We start from the raw sequence: 15,693 nt of genomic DNA, 5'->3' as shown, positions 1-15,693 counted from the left end.
ATTGCAATTGAAGTTATTCTTTGAAAGATTGTGATTTCCAAGGTGACCCAAAATGCACATCTTGTTTAAAAAAAAAAAGAGAAGAGGAATCTCGGCGGAATTAGTGTAAAATTCTACTTCGGATGCGTCCGTGTAATTTTCTAATTTTGAAAGCCTTTAAATTGTAAATTACTGTTCCTATGCGAAAAAAAAATCTATTTCGTAAAATCCCCCAAAACATCAACACATTTGCTGCATCTGTTATTTTTGTTCTGCTTGACCATCTCCCCAGTCCACCCATTGGATCTGACCAACTCTGCATGTTTCTTTATTTGTTTTTGTTCCACAGAGTTTAGTTAAATTAAATTTGTTTTTTATTTAAAATTACTGGTGCGAATGAAATGAAGGGGACATTGTCACTCATCTGCAACTTGCAAGTTCTACTTCATGCTAAATACTTTGAATTCATCAAAGGCACTCCGTCCATTTTCTCATTGTGCCTACAACTGGTAAAATCCACTTCCTAGCAGCATCCAATGATTAATTACAAATACTGCAGCTTTTCACACATTACAACCAGGCCCGGGGGTAATTTTTCCGAGAAAAGACAGCGATGAACGCCAATGGCGTACCGGCAATCATTGCCCGAAAATGGGGTACAATGCAGCCGAAAACAGCATTTATTGATTAAATACAAATACTAGAGCTTTTTAGACATCAGAACTAGGCCCACAGTAGCATTTCCCAAGTATTGATGGAAAAAATATAATATATTATTCAAATATTTCTTAGGCCAGCAGAGAAGGCCTTGAAGGCCCCGACAACCCGCAACTGGAATTCATAATTTAAAGGTGTTTTTCTGTAAATCACAAAACAATTACAAAGGGTTTCATTTGACAATTATTATTGTGAAAATGACCAGCCTGTTGTGGAAGATTTTTTTCTATTTCATTACAGGAAAGTAGCATTTTGGTCAATTATGTGGTATAAGCCTAGCCCAACATCAAATTATGGACAATGAGAAAATGTATTCTTTTATTCTTCTTCATTACATACAGAGTTTGGATGTACAAGTGGATACAATTGATAACATTTTACACTTAAATCTAGTAGGCTGTAAGTGTAGTTCTTCATTTGAGCCAAATGTACTTGTCTCCAATGTCTGCATTATAACCTTGAGCATATTTCTTCCCAGGCAGCTGTATTAAAAAACAAAAAAAGAACAAAACATTATAGTGCGAGTAAGACAGCCAGAAATATGTGCAATACTTATACCGATCGAAAGGCGTAGTATTTGTCATTGTAGTCGTGCGCCCCGATTGTGATCTCAGGCAGAAACTTGGGTATGTGGGTCAACGTCGCCACCTTATGTTTGTCTTCAACCCTGAAAACAGCAAACATGCTTAGTGATTTTAATTATGCAGCAAACTCTGCATCGCACATTTGGTCGCCGGTCAAATGGTGCCAGAGTTAAATGTTGAAAAGAGCACTCAAAATTATATTCATGAGAGTTTAATGTCTAAGAGAGTTTAATATCCAAGTACTGTTTGATATCTAAGTACTGTTGAAAACAGTAGATATTTAGATATTAATCTGTCTCATGAATATAATTTTAAGAGCTGTTTTCAACAGTAAACTCTGTCACCATTTGACCGGCGACCAAAAGTCCGGTCACGATCTGGGGGAATTTTTTTTTTATCAAGCTACATAACGATGGCCTAGGCTATTAAGATTGGTAACAACTTCAAATTGAACTGCAGCATGGTGGATAACACCAAATAAAACATTTGAATGAGGAGGATGGGGGTCAGTCAGTGCTCAGATCATATGCAAGCAGTGATGGACCATCAGGGCATGCAGAGGGTGATCAACACAGCCCAAAAGATCCTCAACTGCCCCATCCTTACCCTGTCCAGCGTCTATGAATCTCAGGGACTTAGAATGGCAGAGGGCATTATAAAAGACATTACGCATCCCGGCTTCCACCACTTAAACCTGCTGCCCTCTAGAAGGCGCTACAGGGCCATAACTGCCTAGACAAACACTCAAGGACATTTTCTTCCCAAGAGCAGTCACAATACTGAACTGTGCACCTAGAAGAGACATGGGCAAACTACGGCCCGCGGGCCATATACAGCCTGTTAGGCTCTTTATTCCGGCCAGTCGACGTTGTCCAAATTATAGTAAAAATCAATGACCTCATTGATTTCCCCTCACCCTGCAATACCCTAGTTTCCCTGATAGATGGCATATGAGCACAGCTTTTCATGCATTGGCAAAAAGGGAGAACAACAATACAGTTCCCACTGAAATGAGTTTCTCTAATGCGTTAAAAATAGCAACTTGCACATCTACGCACAGCAACAGTACAGTAGCTCAATTAACATGCCCCTCATCACTCAATTTGAAGACTGCATTTTTTTCATTGAATAATATGTTCTTAATGTTGAAAGTAAATTTGAAAATACCTTTTACACCTTCAATTGTGTCTTTTTCCTTACGTTTCAATCCCTAGGTTTGATAAATTACATTGCGTGTCCAAACGCTCTTGGCTCGGCCCCTCTGTCAAATTTTAATATCCTTTAGTATTCTGGCCAGCAAGGCAAAAAGTTTGCCCACCCCTGACCTAGAACCTAATCAAGACCTATTACTAGTATTTATACTACTATTTTATTTCGACAACTTATTCATCTATTACTATTTAGTGATTTATTTTTGTATTACTATTTAGTGATTAATTTATCTATTAATATTTAGTGATTTATTTATCTATTACTATTTAGTGATTTATTTATCTATTACTATTTATAGATTAATTTATCATTGCTATATAATGATTATCAGTGTTTTTGTCTGTTGTTGAGTCCATAGACTCTGGTGTACTCTCAACAACTTGCTGCTGAATAAAAGCAATTAAATTCAAATCAATTTATGTATCTTGGAACAGTAATTTGCCTATTAAACCATTTTCCAACTTGAAAAATTTAGTTTGTAGAAGAATTCTTAAGTAGAGGTACCAGTATACAGAGATAAATTCACCTGTTCGCAAAATATCCCTTCTATACACAATGTTCCATCTGTGTCAGACTGGAAAAGTATTTCATTAATTCAAGACATTCAGCAGCTTAGTGGAAAATTCCCAATTACTCAAAATTTTGTTTTTTTTTTCATTTGGACAGAAGTCCGGTCAACGGAAGGGTTTCACTGTATTTGCAGTTTCACATTAAGCTCTCACAGCATTCTCATGTGATGGTAGGTGACATCATCCTGTTCCAGCCATGGCCCTTTCTCAAACTTCAAATACTCGATGTCTTCTGCCACCTGACGTGCAAAAAAAAAAAAAAATCTAATTCAATATACAATCAAAACATGTATTTTTGCTAGCAGTGCAAGAGCTCATTGGATCATCATTGATCTTTGATCCATATGGATCACTCTCTACAGGTCTGGTATGCATGTTTGACTAGAGCAGACAGAAGAAAACATTCCCCTACCCCACAAAAAAGGGAACATTTCAAAATTTGTAATTGGTTTTGGGTTGTGACAAACAGTATCTGTGAATTACACCTCTCATTACACATTCTCTGTGGTGTGTAATTTTACCCTCTCAATATCATGTGCTTGGGTAGCGTCATACACCAGCAGCTCAGACTTCTCACTGAAAGGGAAAAAGGCAAAAATTGTAATCGACTGCAAATACACAGTAGGTAAAGCCTCAATTTCTTTATCCATTTTAAAAGTCCATTGTAAGCCGTAAAAAATACTAGATCAGTTCTTTGTCTGTGGCCAGGTGCCAGAGCTCAGTAACCTGTAGGTTAATTAAACTGAGGCTGCTGAAACTTTTACAAACAGAATAAATCATGTTGCCAGCCACTAGAAAAAAAACAATGAATTGAATCTCAAATACGTCCTGAAAAAAATAGGAACAAGATTATTCGTTGGAGATTCTTCAATCATGCGAGACAACTGAATACAAAAAAAAGCCGATGAATACTAAAATTTGTGATTTTTCAACAAAGAGGTGACATACAGTTTTCCTGCATAATTTTCATGTCAGGTAAACTCATCTCATTTTCTGTACTGCTTTATACTCACTAGGGTCGCGGGAGGTACTGGAGCCTATCCCAGCTGACTTTGGCCCAGAGGTGTGGGACACCGAGTTGGTGGCCAGCCAATCACAGGGCACAAGGAGACAAAACCATTCACGCTCACACAAAAATGGAGCTCAATGTTGGGACTTGTCATAGGATCTGGTAGCCTCAGTATTTCATGTTTTGTAGATGTAGTTTTGTTGGGTCCATCAGGCCACAATTTTCAAGACTCACTGGAGCAATTTGCAACCAATGTGGAGCAATCATGATGAGAATCAGCATCTTCAAATTCGAGACCACAGTCCTCAGTCAGGTAAAAGTCGCATGACATTTCCTGGTAAAAAATGAGGTCCTTCAACAAGTAAAGGAGTGGGGGATCGATATTAGATTAACCTTGATTCATCCTGAATTCCGGAATTTCAGTTTGTAGCAGTAGGAAGCATAGACACAGGAAAAGACAATGTAGACCTGGATAAAGCTGGAACAACACACAGGAAGCTCACACAATGTCAGGACTTTCTGCAGACTGAGGCTGAGGTTGAAAATATGCAGAATCACTCCTCTTCCTCAAATAAGATGATCCCCACAGTCCCTCAGTAGTCTGGAGCTAATCATCAGGATGCAATGGGAGGATTCGTAAAGTTTGTGAAAACATTAACGAAAAAGGCACCATCCTAGAATGCGGTCATTGCATCAGTCTATCATGGTGAAGAAGTAGCTGAGTCAAGCAGAGGGTTGTAACCAAAAAAAAAAAAAGGACCCAGGATACAAGCGACTGAAATAAATGTATTCCTCAGGGTTTCTGGGCATTCCCTTATAGATAGGGTATGAAGCTTGGTCTACCAAGGTGGGATGGGCGTAAAGCAGCTACTCCACCACATCGAGGGGAGACGTGTCAGAGTGCTTGATGGAAGCCTCCCTGGTGAGGTATTTCCTGGTATATCCTATTAAGGGGAGGCCACAGCGCCTACGCAAGCTGTCTCCCGACTGGCCCACGAACGCTTTGGGATCCTCCCGGAAGAGACGGGTTAAGTGACTAGAAAAAGGGCTTTCCTGCTGAAGCTGCTGCACCCCAAACCCAACCTCGGACATGTGGAACAAAATGAATGAATTAATATCTTAATCTGGTTGCAGTCCCATATTTGGCCATCATTATCCATCGATTCCTTTAGCCTGCATTTTCCATTTCATCCGTTAACCACTTTTGTGTCAATGAAAAAAAGTCATAAACACTACATTAAAAAGCCAGGGAAAATGTGTTTCCCACCTGATTTGGGGCAGAAAAGACTTCTTGTAGCTGTCTTCGATGCTCTTCAGATATGCCAAAGGTACATTCTGAAGGTAAGACAAAAACATTAAGTAAAAATAAAGACATTAGATATTAAATCAATGCAATCCAAATGATTATATTTTACCCAGAAAATGAATTGCCATGATAAATAAAAATATGAAAAATAATCATTCTTTCAAAATGTGGAATAGTACGTTCACTTTATTTAACAATGTTATACTATGTCAGTGGCAATATGTGGATGTAACGATTTTAACTTTGCCAAAATACAGTGGAAAAATTTAACTGTTTAGCAATACTATTAAAAATGAATATTTATTTTAGGTAAAAAATACTCCAGTGTGTATATTCATTAGGTCAATTGAGGGAGCAGGCTCGGCTAGCTCTAAATGTGGACAGCCTGTGTTCAACATTCAGCTCTATGCGCAGAAGAAGGCGGGACATCTGGCGACCATTTGGCTATTTCTGGCAATATTAGCCTGTCAACACAACCAGAAAAATGAATGTGACAGCAAGAACAGAACAACATCCATTTATGGTCACAATAATGTTCAGGTGTTCTAATGAAGCTCCATGAAGCATTTACACTTTCAGTCAACTAACAATAAATACAGTGACACTTAATAATGCTTTATTCCAAGACAACACATCGGTCAAAATGTAACTTTGCTTATTTTTCATCATGGCATGAATCACTTCTAAATAAATAACCATTTGAGTAGTGACCACTATGAAACAGTAATAGAAATAAGAATTTGCCCTACTGGTGGTAAAGTTGATGTAAAAAAAAAAAAAAAAAAAAAAAAAAAAAAAACGCTAGCGGCTAGCCTAACATAGGCTAGCCTAGTGTCATGCTAGCGCCTTATCCGACGAGGCGCCCTATGTATTGACAAAAAAACTGAAAATATACCCACAAATGAGAGTGCGCCCTATCGGATTAGGTGCATATCATAGGTTGTGTTGACGGGTACAACTCAAGCTAATAAAGTGAGCCGAAAATAGCCGACTATCTTTGAAATCTTGAATGTATATCACGCTATCTACTGCCCATAGACTCCATGCCTGTACATTGGAGGAAAATAGGGAGTACGTACAGACTAATGTGCTGGTCCTGTAACGGAATATAATAGAAGTTATTTAATTTTGGGATAGTTTAGGACGTAGGTGCTGGACAACTAAGGTTTCAATATTTTCACTTAATAACATCTAAAACTGTGCTAAAAACTTCATGATCAGGAATATGTTCTTATCATCAGTTGGAAGAGGGAATGAGTGAAAGTGAATCACACCTTGCTGCTTTGAAGCAGGTTCTTCTGTACATCCTCAATGGGAATGTCCACATAGATGACGAGGTGTGGAGGCAGGAACTCACAGATGCTAATATCTTTGATTTCATTATAGTGCTGCACACCTATGAGTGGAAAGATTGTGTTGTCTACACGAGAATGTGGTGGATGTTAGAATGACATCAATAACAAAGCAGTGCTTACATTCTTTCCGGATGTAGCCCTGTTTAAACATGGCATCCAGAAACACCATATCACTGAAGGGTGAACGCTCCAGGATGACACCCTGGCCTTTAAAAACAGTCATTTGCTTAATAAGTGTGAAAGAACAAAATTACAGTTACCGTATTTACTCGCATAAATCACTTTTGTCGAACTAAAAAAAAAATAAAAAATAAATTAACGTGTCCTGACTGGCCATACGCAAGTAGCCTTGATTATGAAATCTAATTTTATTTCTTGTTTGAAACGGACAACTATTAAATACTATAGACATCGAGAGAATTGAGATATTTTGACTACTGATTAGTCACTTCAACTTCTGGTAACAAAATTGTAATTTCTGAAATTAGAAAGTATCAGGTTATCATGAAAATACACTTATTTCTTTTTTCAAATTGAATAATTTTATATTTTGCATCCACAAAGACAGGCATATTAACTTTTTCCCTTCAACGTAATATATTTGTAGGGAATCAGGGGGGCGGCTTATACGAGAGATATTGTAAAATTGTAAGAATTTTAAGGAAATTTTAAGGGTGTGGCTTGTAAGCGGGTAAATAAGGCATGTGGATATGTGGGAACCTGTAGTAAGAAGATGTTCAACTGCGTCTGAGTACTGCAGCAGGCGCATGCTGTACATCCACAGCTGCAGCCTGTATGCATTTCCATCAGTGGCTTTCGGGTCAGTGTAAAACTTCTCCAGGCTGCACATCCCATTGAAGTCAACTGGGAGGGGCTGCTGATCTCCAGACATCTTGTCCAAGTAGAAAGTGTCGGCTTCGGGCATGTAGAGCATCCCTGAGAAAAAACACACCTAATGTTAGTCAATTGAGCAAAGAAAACTAATTTCTGTTCCATTTATACAGAACTATATTGTGTTGTGGATAAAAAGACAACAACACGCAAGAATAGAGGCACTGTGGGTGTAATGAAATAATAAATGTAGTCTAGTAAACCCAACAAAATTAGCAAGGTCGTGAATTCCTCAAAATACTAATTTGTTCCTATATTGACCAACCTTAAACGCTAAACTACAGTGTAAATGTGGTCTGAAATAAGGGATTTGTTCGCTATAGTGGGTCCTTTTGTCACGTTGTAACTGAAATTCACCAATTTTCTCAATAACCATATTTGAAGCCAAGGATGATGCCTTTTAAAAATAGAACACGCATAGGAGTCCAAAGTCAGCATTACATTCTTGTGTGGACTGACCTAGCACAACAGGCAGCGGTGATCTGGTGTCACACAGAGGTCAAGTGAAAAACTAGCTTTATAGATTAAATATTTATCAGTTTCTGTCACACAGTACATTCAATTCAGCTTTTTTCCTTAGGTGATCCCATTGTGGGTGAATGAAATCAATTTGGACTGAGCTGATGGATAACGAGAAAATAAAGCTGTTTTTAAAAACCTTTGTTACTATGCCACTCCCATTTTGCCACTTTTGCTTGCTTCTGGCGGGTGAAAAATAATGAATGAAAAAAGTTCATCCAAATTTTTTTGTTGTTGTTAATGGGCATTTGAGGTAAATTTACCCTCTTTTTAGGCTAAAAGTATTTCATATTGCACAGCAACTTTTGATTTGAAGGCAAATTTATAAAAATAAGGACGCCTGTCAAAATTTCTGCAGGTTTTATTCTTTACTGTTTATAGTGTAAGGAGGAAATTGTCTTAAATTTATTGCACATCAGAATAACAAATATACTAAATATCATAATTATTTATATTCTCTTTTATTATAAATCAAGGTAAGATAGTTAATTTGATATTTGAATAAGGAGCGCTCAACACCGGCTCAGCCCAAGGCTGTGTGCTGGATCCACTACTCTACGCGCGCTACACACACAGCTGCAGACCCATGCACTCTGAGAACATCATAGTGAAATTTGCGGACGATATAACAGTGATGGGAGTCCACATCTCTGCTGATCTCACTTGGGCGGCAAACACCACAGCACTAATCAAGAAGGCACAGCAGAAGCTACATTTCCTGTGATTACTCAGGAAGGATCAACTAAACATCAACCTGCAGAGGGTGATCAATACAGCCCCCAACCTCCCCTGTCCAGCATCTACGAATCCCAGTGCCTGACCCCGCAATGGTATTTTGCAAAATGTGCAGTACACCTCAGTGTCATTGTCAGGACCACGTGTGAGCCAGTCCAAAAAAATCCTGTCATTCGAGCCAGCAATCATTACATCTGCATTTACCCATTGCTTATATTTTGTCCAACTGCCATTTGTCTTGCATTACTCGACAACGATCTGCGCCTTGCGCCAATAACCTGAGACGACCTACACATTTCCGCTTCAAGTCTGTAGTTTTATTGTGCTTTCCGCTAACAGAACTACAAGGACTATAAGGCACCAAAAAAACGGACCAGCGTGATAAATAAACGGAAAAAAAATATTTTTGAAATGGATTCTGCATCGATATTTTGCACTAGGTCTAAAATGACCCAAATGAGATCTTAGACTTGAAAATGTCTATCTTTAGACTTTTTTAGACACCCTGTATTCTGTGTTTGCTTGTTTGTTGTTGCGTCCATGGACGCAGCGAGTGGTGCGACTTAGCGCTGAACGTCTCAAAAACCATGGAACTCATCCTGGTCTTCAGACGGAACAAGCCTGCTCTGCTATGCTGACCTCCCTTGGACTAATTATTTATTTACTTCTTATTTGTTCGTCTGTTTGTTGTTATTTGTGCAATACGTGGTGAAAGCTTTAAATCTCATTAAAACATTCAATTTTAATTCAAAATATAGATATAAACAGTCAAACCCCTACTTACAAATGCCTCTAGGCATGACATTTTCAGGTAACAAAACATTTTAATATGCAAATGAGTGCCTCTAGATACGAAAATGCAAGTTACGAAATCACCCAAAAAGTAAATTTCCTTATCCCTCATTTTATTTTGAAAATATTGTCGCGGATGCATTAGAACAGGGGTGTCAAACTCCCTTTGGTCTGCGGACCGTATACAGCTTAATTTGAGATCAAGCGGGCCGGACCAGTAAACTCATTGCAAAATTACATAGAACTAACAATAAGCCCACTTTTTTCCTATGTATTAGTCACTAATACTAATAATTAGTGCAAATAATGAGCAAATTATCAAAATGTTTATTAACAGAATTTTCCTTTTATATTATGAACAATATATTATGAACAAGAGAATAACATAAGAACATAAATAAATGTGAATTCATGTTGTCTGCACGTACTGAAACACTGCGCCCCTAGTGGAAAATACAGGAACTACAGATTTTAAAGAAAATTACTATTTTTTTTATACAATGCAGCTTTTTTCCCCAGGCCGTACCAAACCACCAGATGGGCCGGATCCGGCCCGCGGGCCGTATGTTTGATAGCTCTGCATTATAACCTTGTTACACTCACATTACTGGGCTCTCATTGGCTGTCTCACAACAACCACTATCTATGTTACAAGATTCTCTCTTACATACCTGTCAGCCTCGGCTAAATGTTCTCCTTATTAACCGTGAAAAACCGAACGAATGCAATGCGGTACATATTTAAACATACACGCACATAGGGCACACGTTCATTCATTAATTTTCTGAACCACTGTATCCTCACTATAAAAGTCTAAAATGTACTACAAAAATGGATGGTTTTCTGGGGCGCACGGGTCAAAGGGGAACACATGTGCAAACATCATATCCTCTCCACCTTGGCTGAATGCGATAAAAACCATACAATTGCAATGCAACACATTTGCACACACACACACACATGGGGCAGATGAAAAACTCTAAAATGTCCTACAAAGTGGACGGCTTTCTGACGCCGTCAGGTGAAAGGAAAATGTACCCCCGTACAGGTAGCGTCCATCGCTGCACTTCATGCTGCTTGAAGCAGGCCATCCCATTGGTTATGAAAAAAGGATGCTCAGGCTTCTAGTTTAAATTTCTCATTATGTCACTTTTCATGCCGACAAACACTATTCATTAAGAACCCTAATTTCTGATACAAATGCTTCTGCGCAGAGACCAGTGGCGGGCCATCAGGGCCTTCAAGGCCTTCTCTGCAGGCCAAAGAAATATCTGAATCATATATTAGATTTTATCATCAATACTTATTAAATAATTCCAAATTGTCTGTTAGCTTCCAATCATTGCGTTCCCCCCTGGTTGCACTGCTTCCAGATGTGTGTTTTCATATTAAAGCATTTAACCAATCACATTTCAGCCATTATGTTACAAGGGTCAGAAATGTGCCTCAAGGCCTTCACAATCAGTTCTGTAGGCTCTGCTGCATTAAACGAGCGTCGATAAGACTGTTGCTTTACCCAATCAGATTTCGAGTTGGCAACACCACAATGCCTTGTCGCAAACATAGGGATACGTTATTGTCTTCTCAGAGGCGTAGGGATACGTCATCGCTTTCACCAACTATGTTGGCTAGTGATTAGCCACAGCTACCAAACTGTATCTGGAGCAAGCTGCACAAGCACATATATTTGTGTTGATTGAAAGCCATTTTCAAGACAGACTTTGCCAGAAATATGACAGAACAGGTTCGACTTTCAGCATTCGCTCCGATGGCAATATAAAAGAAGGAAGAAAGGAGGATGGATATTGTGTACAGTTAAAAAGGATTTTTGGTGAGTAAAATATGGCTATATATTCCTAAATAATAATTCAATTGTGGGCCAAGTTCTGAAATATGAAAAGCTCCAGTGTTTGCATTTAATCCCAAAATGCCGCTAGGAAGTGCATTTTACCCCATTTTCGGTTAACTTGTTAGAACCCTGACTGATGTACTTCTTAAAAGGGACAGCGCATGTACATACAAACTCGTATGCACTCACACGTCGGCTCAGTGAAACTGCTCATTGCCATTGTTGGCTTTTATTGATGTGTAGACCGTGTTGTTTTACCTTGTTTTGTCGCCGGTTACACACGAGGTTTTATAGCCATAAAATAGTTTTTGAGGGATGGATTGATTTGATTCGTTGAAGGCGCTATGAGAAAACGCACAGACCGCCACTGGCAGAAACTCAGGTTCAGCACTAAGAGTTCACCCAATACTAATTACAACTTTTAAACGAAACAGGACGCAATTGAACGCAACCAAAACAGTTCAATGTATCTACACTAAATGTAACACCCATAGTCTTTACTGTTGTGATCATATCAAGACTATACATACCTAGCTTGTTAGCCAGTTTCTGTGCCAATGCTCCTTTTCCTGATGCTAAATTGGCATCCACTGAAATAATCTTGCTGAATGGTTTCAATCGAGGCGTGGTCCTCTCTCCCAGCGCGTATGCCCACCAACCGTACTCCAGCCTTCTTGCAGCAGTCATGTGCAGGGACACCTTGGATGACAAAGGTATAGTGCATATTTTATCAAGCTGCTGAGTGCATTTGTCTCTCACCTTGAAATATGGCAATATAACACAAAATATGGCAATATAACTTCCCAAGGAGGAGGATCCTTGGGCAACAGTATAAAGCAGAGTCCTCCTATAATGGAGGAGAACAAATCCTAGATGGATCCAGACCACGGTTGCCGGATTGGACGTACTCCTTGATCTGGTGAATTTTCAAAGACTCGTGTTATGAAAGAAAAGAATTGGGCCGGTTAATAAAATTGTCACTGTTTTTATTAAGGTTCTCAGTTAACTTTGAAAATATATAAATTTTGTATATTTTGATTAGATTGGATAATTATATTCATCCCGTATTCGGGAAATTTTGTTGTCACCGTAGCAAGAAGGTGAGGATGCAGAAATACGAAAGGCATTTTAGACAAATAGATAGGTAATGAGTCTGTTACACACACACACACACACACACACTCCTCAGCAGTGTCCTGCACACTCCAAAGGACCGTAGACTCCTCAGTAGGTGGAGGTGGCTCTGGCTCCTTTTATATAGGGCATCTACGTTTGTGGACCAGTCAAATTTGTTGTTGAGGTGAGCACCGAGGTACTTAAAATTCTCCAAGATTTCAATTTCTGTACCCTGTATGTTCACCTGAGTGGTCTGATGAGGATTCCTCCGAAAGTCGATGACCATTTCCTTTGTCTTACTGGTGTTGATGTAGAGGCGGTTTTGCCGACACCAGTCAACAAAGGCTGTGATGACTCCCCTGTACTCCAGGTCGTTCCCGTCCGTCACTCGTCCAACAATAGCAGTGTTGTCAGATAACTTCTGGAGGTGGGAGGGGTCTGTATTATTCTTGAAGTCTGATGTGTCTGGGGTTCGCAGTCTTTGGAACTGGGAGCACATAGGAATTTTGCCCAAGGTGGGGACCTTCTGCAGACTGAGGCTGAGGTTGAAAATATGTAGGATCACTTTGCCAAGCTGATCCGTTAATGTGTTGATATTTATGATATCTGATAATATATATTATACAGTGGTACCTCGAGATAAGACCTTAATTCGTTCCGGGACTGAGCTCGTATGTTGATTTACTTGTAACTTTAATTCATTCCATCACTCTGAAAAAACACCCAAAACAGGATATTGGATTGGAAAAAGATTTTAATTTGTTCTGAATTGCCAATCATCAACAAGGTAAAAAGTAACCAGTGTTTTAATAGTACTAAAATGTGTTCAGTATTACAGTGACATACTAGTGAAAAAAAAAAATGAAAATCAGACATAGGCATTGTCGTCATCATTGACTTGACAAAAAGCCTAGTAGTCATCATACGCTGCTGAGGGTATGATGACTACTAGGCTTACCAAGAGCCACATTTTTTACCGTGTTACCGCAAAGAGCCACATCACACAGATTTATTGTAAATGTCACACACCAGAATAGTAATGACATAAATTGACTCCTACAGTACTAACAGCACAAGCCAGTCATTATCAACAATGAACATTGTGTGCACTGTCTCACACAGACAAACTCTCAGTTCAACCAAGTCCACAAACAAAAATATAATAATTTACAATAGCGTTTTTCTTTTACTATGCATGTTACTTAGTGGGACTTCTGTCATAAAATCAGAGCCTATTTTTGCGCAACATTCGCTCCTTGTGAGCTGTCATTTATTATGAATGGCTTTTAACTAGCGCGCCCACCACGTGGGTGTACACCTCGCTCTCCTATTGGCTGCTCCCGGCTGAGCACTCTCGCCTTGGTCTGCCTCGCAGGGGGTGTGGCTTTTTCAGCCGACGCTCGATCTTTGGGATACTTTTTGTGTGCGCGACGCCGTTCATTGTCGCTTCTGGTTCACGGGAGCTCTCCCACTCTGTTAAAAACGTTTACTCAAATGACCTTGCTCCTACTGGGAAACTTTGAGGTGTTTTCATCCCAAGCACATGCGCATTTGACGAAAATACCGTATTGAACTCAAGCGAAGCGCACACGCAAATAAAACACAAATACAAACTTTGATATGGACGTAAGAGCCGCATGAAACCGGGCAAAGAGCCGCATGCGGCTCGCGAGCCGCGGGTTGGCCACCCCTGGTATAGTGCTTCTCCACAAGTTCGTCTTCCCAGGCCAGACACATTTATGACATTTATTTATGACATATTCATACTAGTTAGCTCTCCGCCTTGAGCGCCATTTTCCGGCGACTACAAGTTGCCTCACCGATGCCAACAAGAATAAGATGGATCACTTATCTCTCAGTCTTTATACTTACCCTCCCTCAGTCATCCTGTGGAAGGTAGATCTGCACCAAACGACCTTCCTGTTACTTCAATTCGACTTGACTTAATTTCATAGTAGGGATATGTGTAGTCGTCACGTCACGTGTTGCTGCAGGTTCAGAGACCTGATGGCTGTTGGGAAGAAGCTGTCCTTGAGCCTGTTTGTCCGTGCTTTGTAGGACCTGTAGCGTCTGCCAGATGGAAGCAACTGGAACAGGCCGTGTCCAGGGTGGTATGGGTCTCCAACAATGGACCCGGCTCTTCTAAGGTATCGGGGGTTGGCAATGTCTTCTAGCGATGGCAGAGAGCAGCCGACGATCTTCTGGGCAGTGTTTATCACCCTCTGTATGGCTTTTTTGTCTGCTGCCGTGCTTCCGGTATACCACACTAATGCCGTAAGTCAGGATGCTCTCCACAGTGGCTCTGTAGAAGGTTGCCAGAAGCTTGGTGTCCAACTAAGCTTCTGGCAACCTTGTGGCCCGACATACGAGCAATTCGAAATACAAGTAAAACTTCACGCAGATATTTCTCTTGATACGAGACACATTTTTATATACGAGCAGACAGCGGACGCGAGATGCTGCTCATAAGAACATCATGGGCACTTTATTTTTTTTTACATCAGACATAGGCATTGTCGTCATCATTGACTTGACAAAAAGCCTAGTAGTCATCATACCCTCAGCTGCGTATGACGAAATTGTATAGTGCTTCTCCACTGGTCCGCCATCCCAGGCAAGACCCCTTAACTGACATATTCAGACTTGTTAGCACTCCGCCACGATGGAGACATCGCATCACCTCTTGTTGCCTCACCGATGCTAACAAGAATAAAATGTATCACTTACCTCTCACTGTCTTCTTACTTACCCTCCCTCAGTTCGCCTGTAGAAGGCAGATCCACGCCAAAAATTGTGGGCAATGGATCGGGCGTTTGTCAAAAAGATACTAGGAAGCGGGGCTCGGAGTGGTTGTTGTCGTAGCCCAACCGCAATGGCCGCCCGACATCCGCTCCCCTGCCTCCTTTCTCTTCGCCGTCTACGGCGTACTTTGGGGGGGTTGGATATCCTCGGAGATCCTGGAGGTCTCCGGATGTTCTTAGGGATATCGACAGTCAGTCCGTAGTAAGTTGTGAAATTGGGTGTCTTGCCTTTCAACCAACGAACTGGAGAGCAATGAGC

General features: G+C 40.1%; 1 protein-coding gene across 1 annotated transcript in view; it reads right to left on the bottom strand.

Annotated features, from left to right (window-relative positions):
- Nucleotides 1–1,000: 1,000 nt before the first annotated feature.
- ndufa10 (NADH:ubiquinone oxidoreductase subunit A10) overlaps nucleotides 1,001–15,693 on the bottom strand; it is an 18,299-nt gene continuing 3,606 nt past the window's right edge. The window contains exons 2-10 of the mRNA XM_077727567.1: nucleotides 12,048–12,216; nucleotides 7,452–7,667; nucleotides 6,852–6,938; nucleotides 6,651–6,772; nucleotides 5,338–5,405; nucleotides 3,583–3,637; nucleotides 3,215–3,300; nucleotides 1,255–1,363; nucleotides 1,001–1,178 (exon numbers count right to left, since the gene is read on the bottom strand). Coding sequence (XP_077583693.1) covers nucleotides 1,110–1,178; nucleotides 1,255–1,363; nucleotides 3,215–3,300; nucleotides 3,583–3,637; nucleotides 5,338–5,405; nucleotides 6,651–6,772; nucleotides 6,852–6,938; nucleotides 7,452–7,667; nucleotides 12,048–12,216 — 981 coding nt within the window. The 3' untranslated portion in view covers nucleotides 1,001–1,109. The remainder of the gene's footprint in view (nucleotides 1,179–1,254; nucleotides 1,364–3,214; nucleotides 3,301–3,582; nucleotides 3,638–5,337; nucleotides 5,406–6,650; nucleotides 6,773–6,851; nucleotides 6,939–7,451; nucleotides 7,668–12,047; nucleotides 12,217–15,693) is intronic.

Source organism: Stigmatopora nigra, chromosome 11, assembly GCF_051989575.1.
Source record: "Stigmatopora nigra isolate UIUO_SnigA chromosome 11, RoL_Snig_1.1, whole genome shotgun sequence".
Classification (NCBI taxonomy): domain Eukaryota; kingdom Metazoa; phylum Chordata; class Actinopteri; order Syngnathiformes; family Syngnathidae; genus Stigmatopora; species Stigmatopora nigra.
Note: the sequence above shows the minus strand (reverse complement) of the source record. Positions and strands in the feature narration are given on the sequence as shown.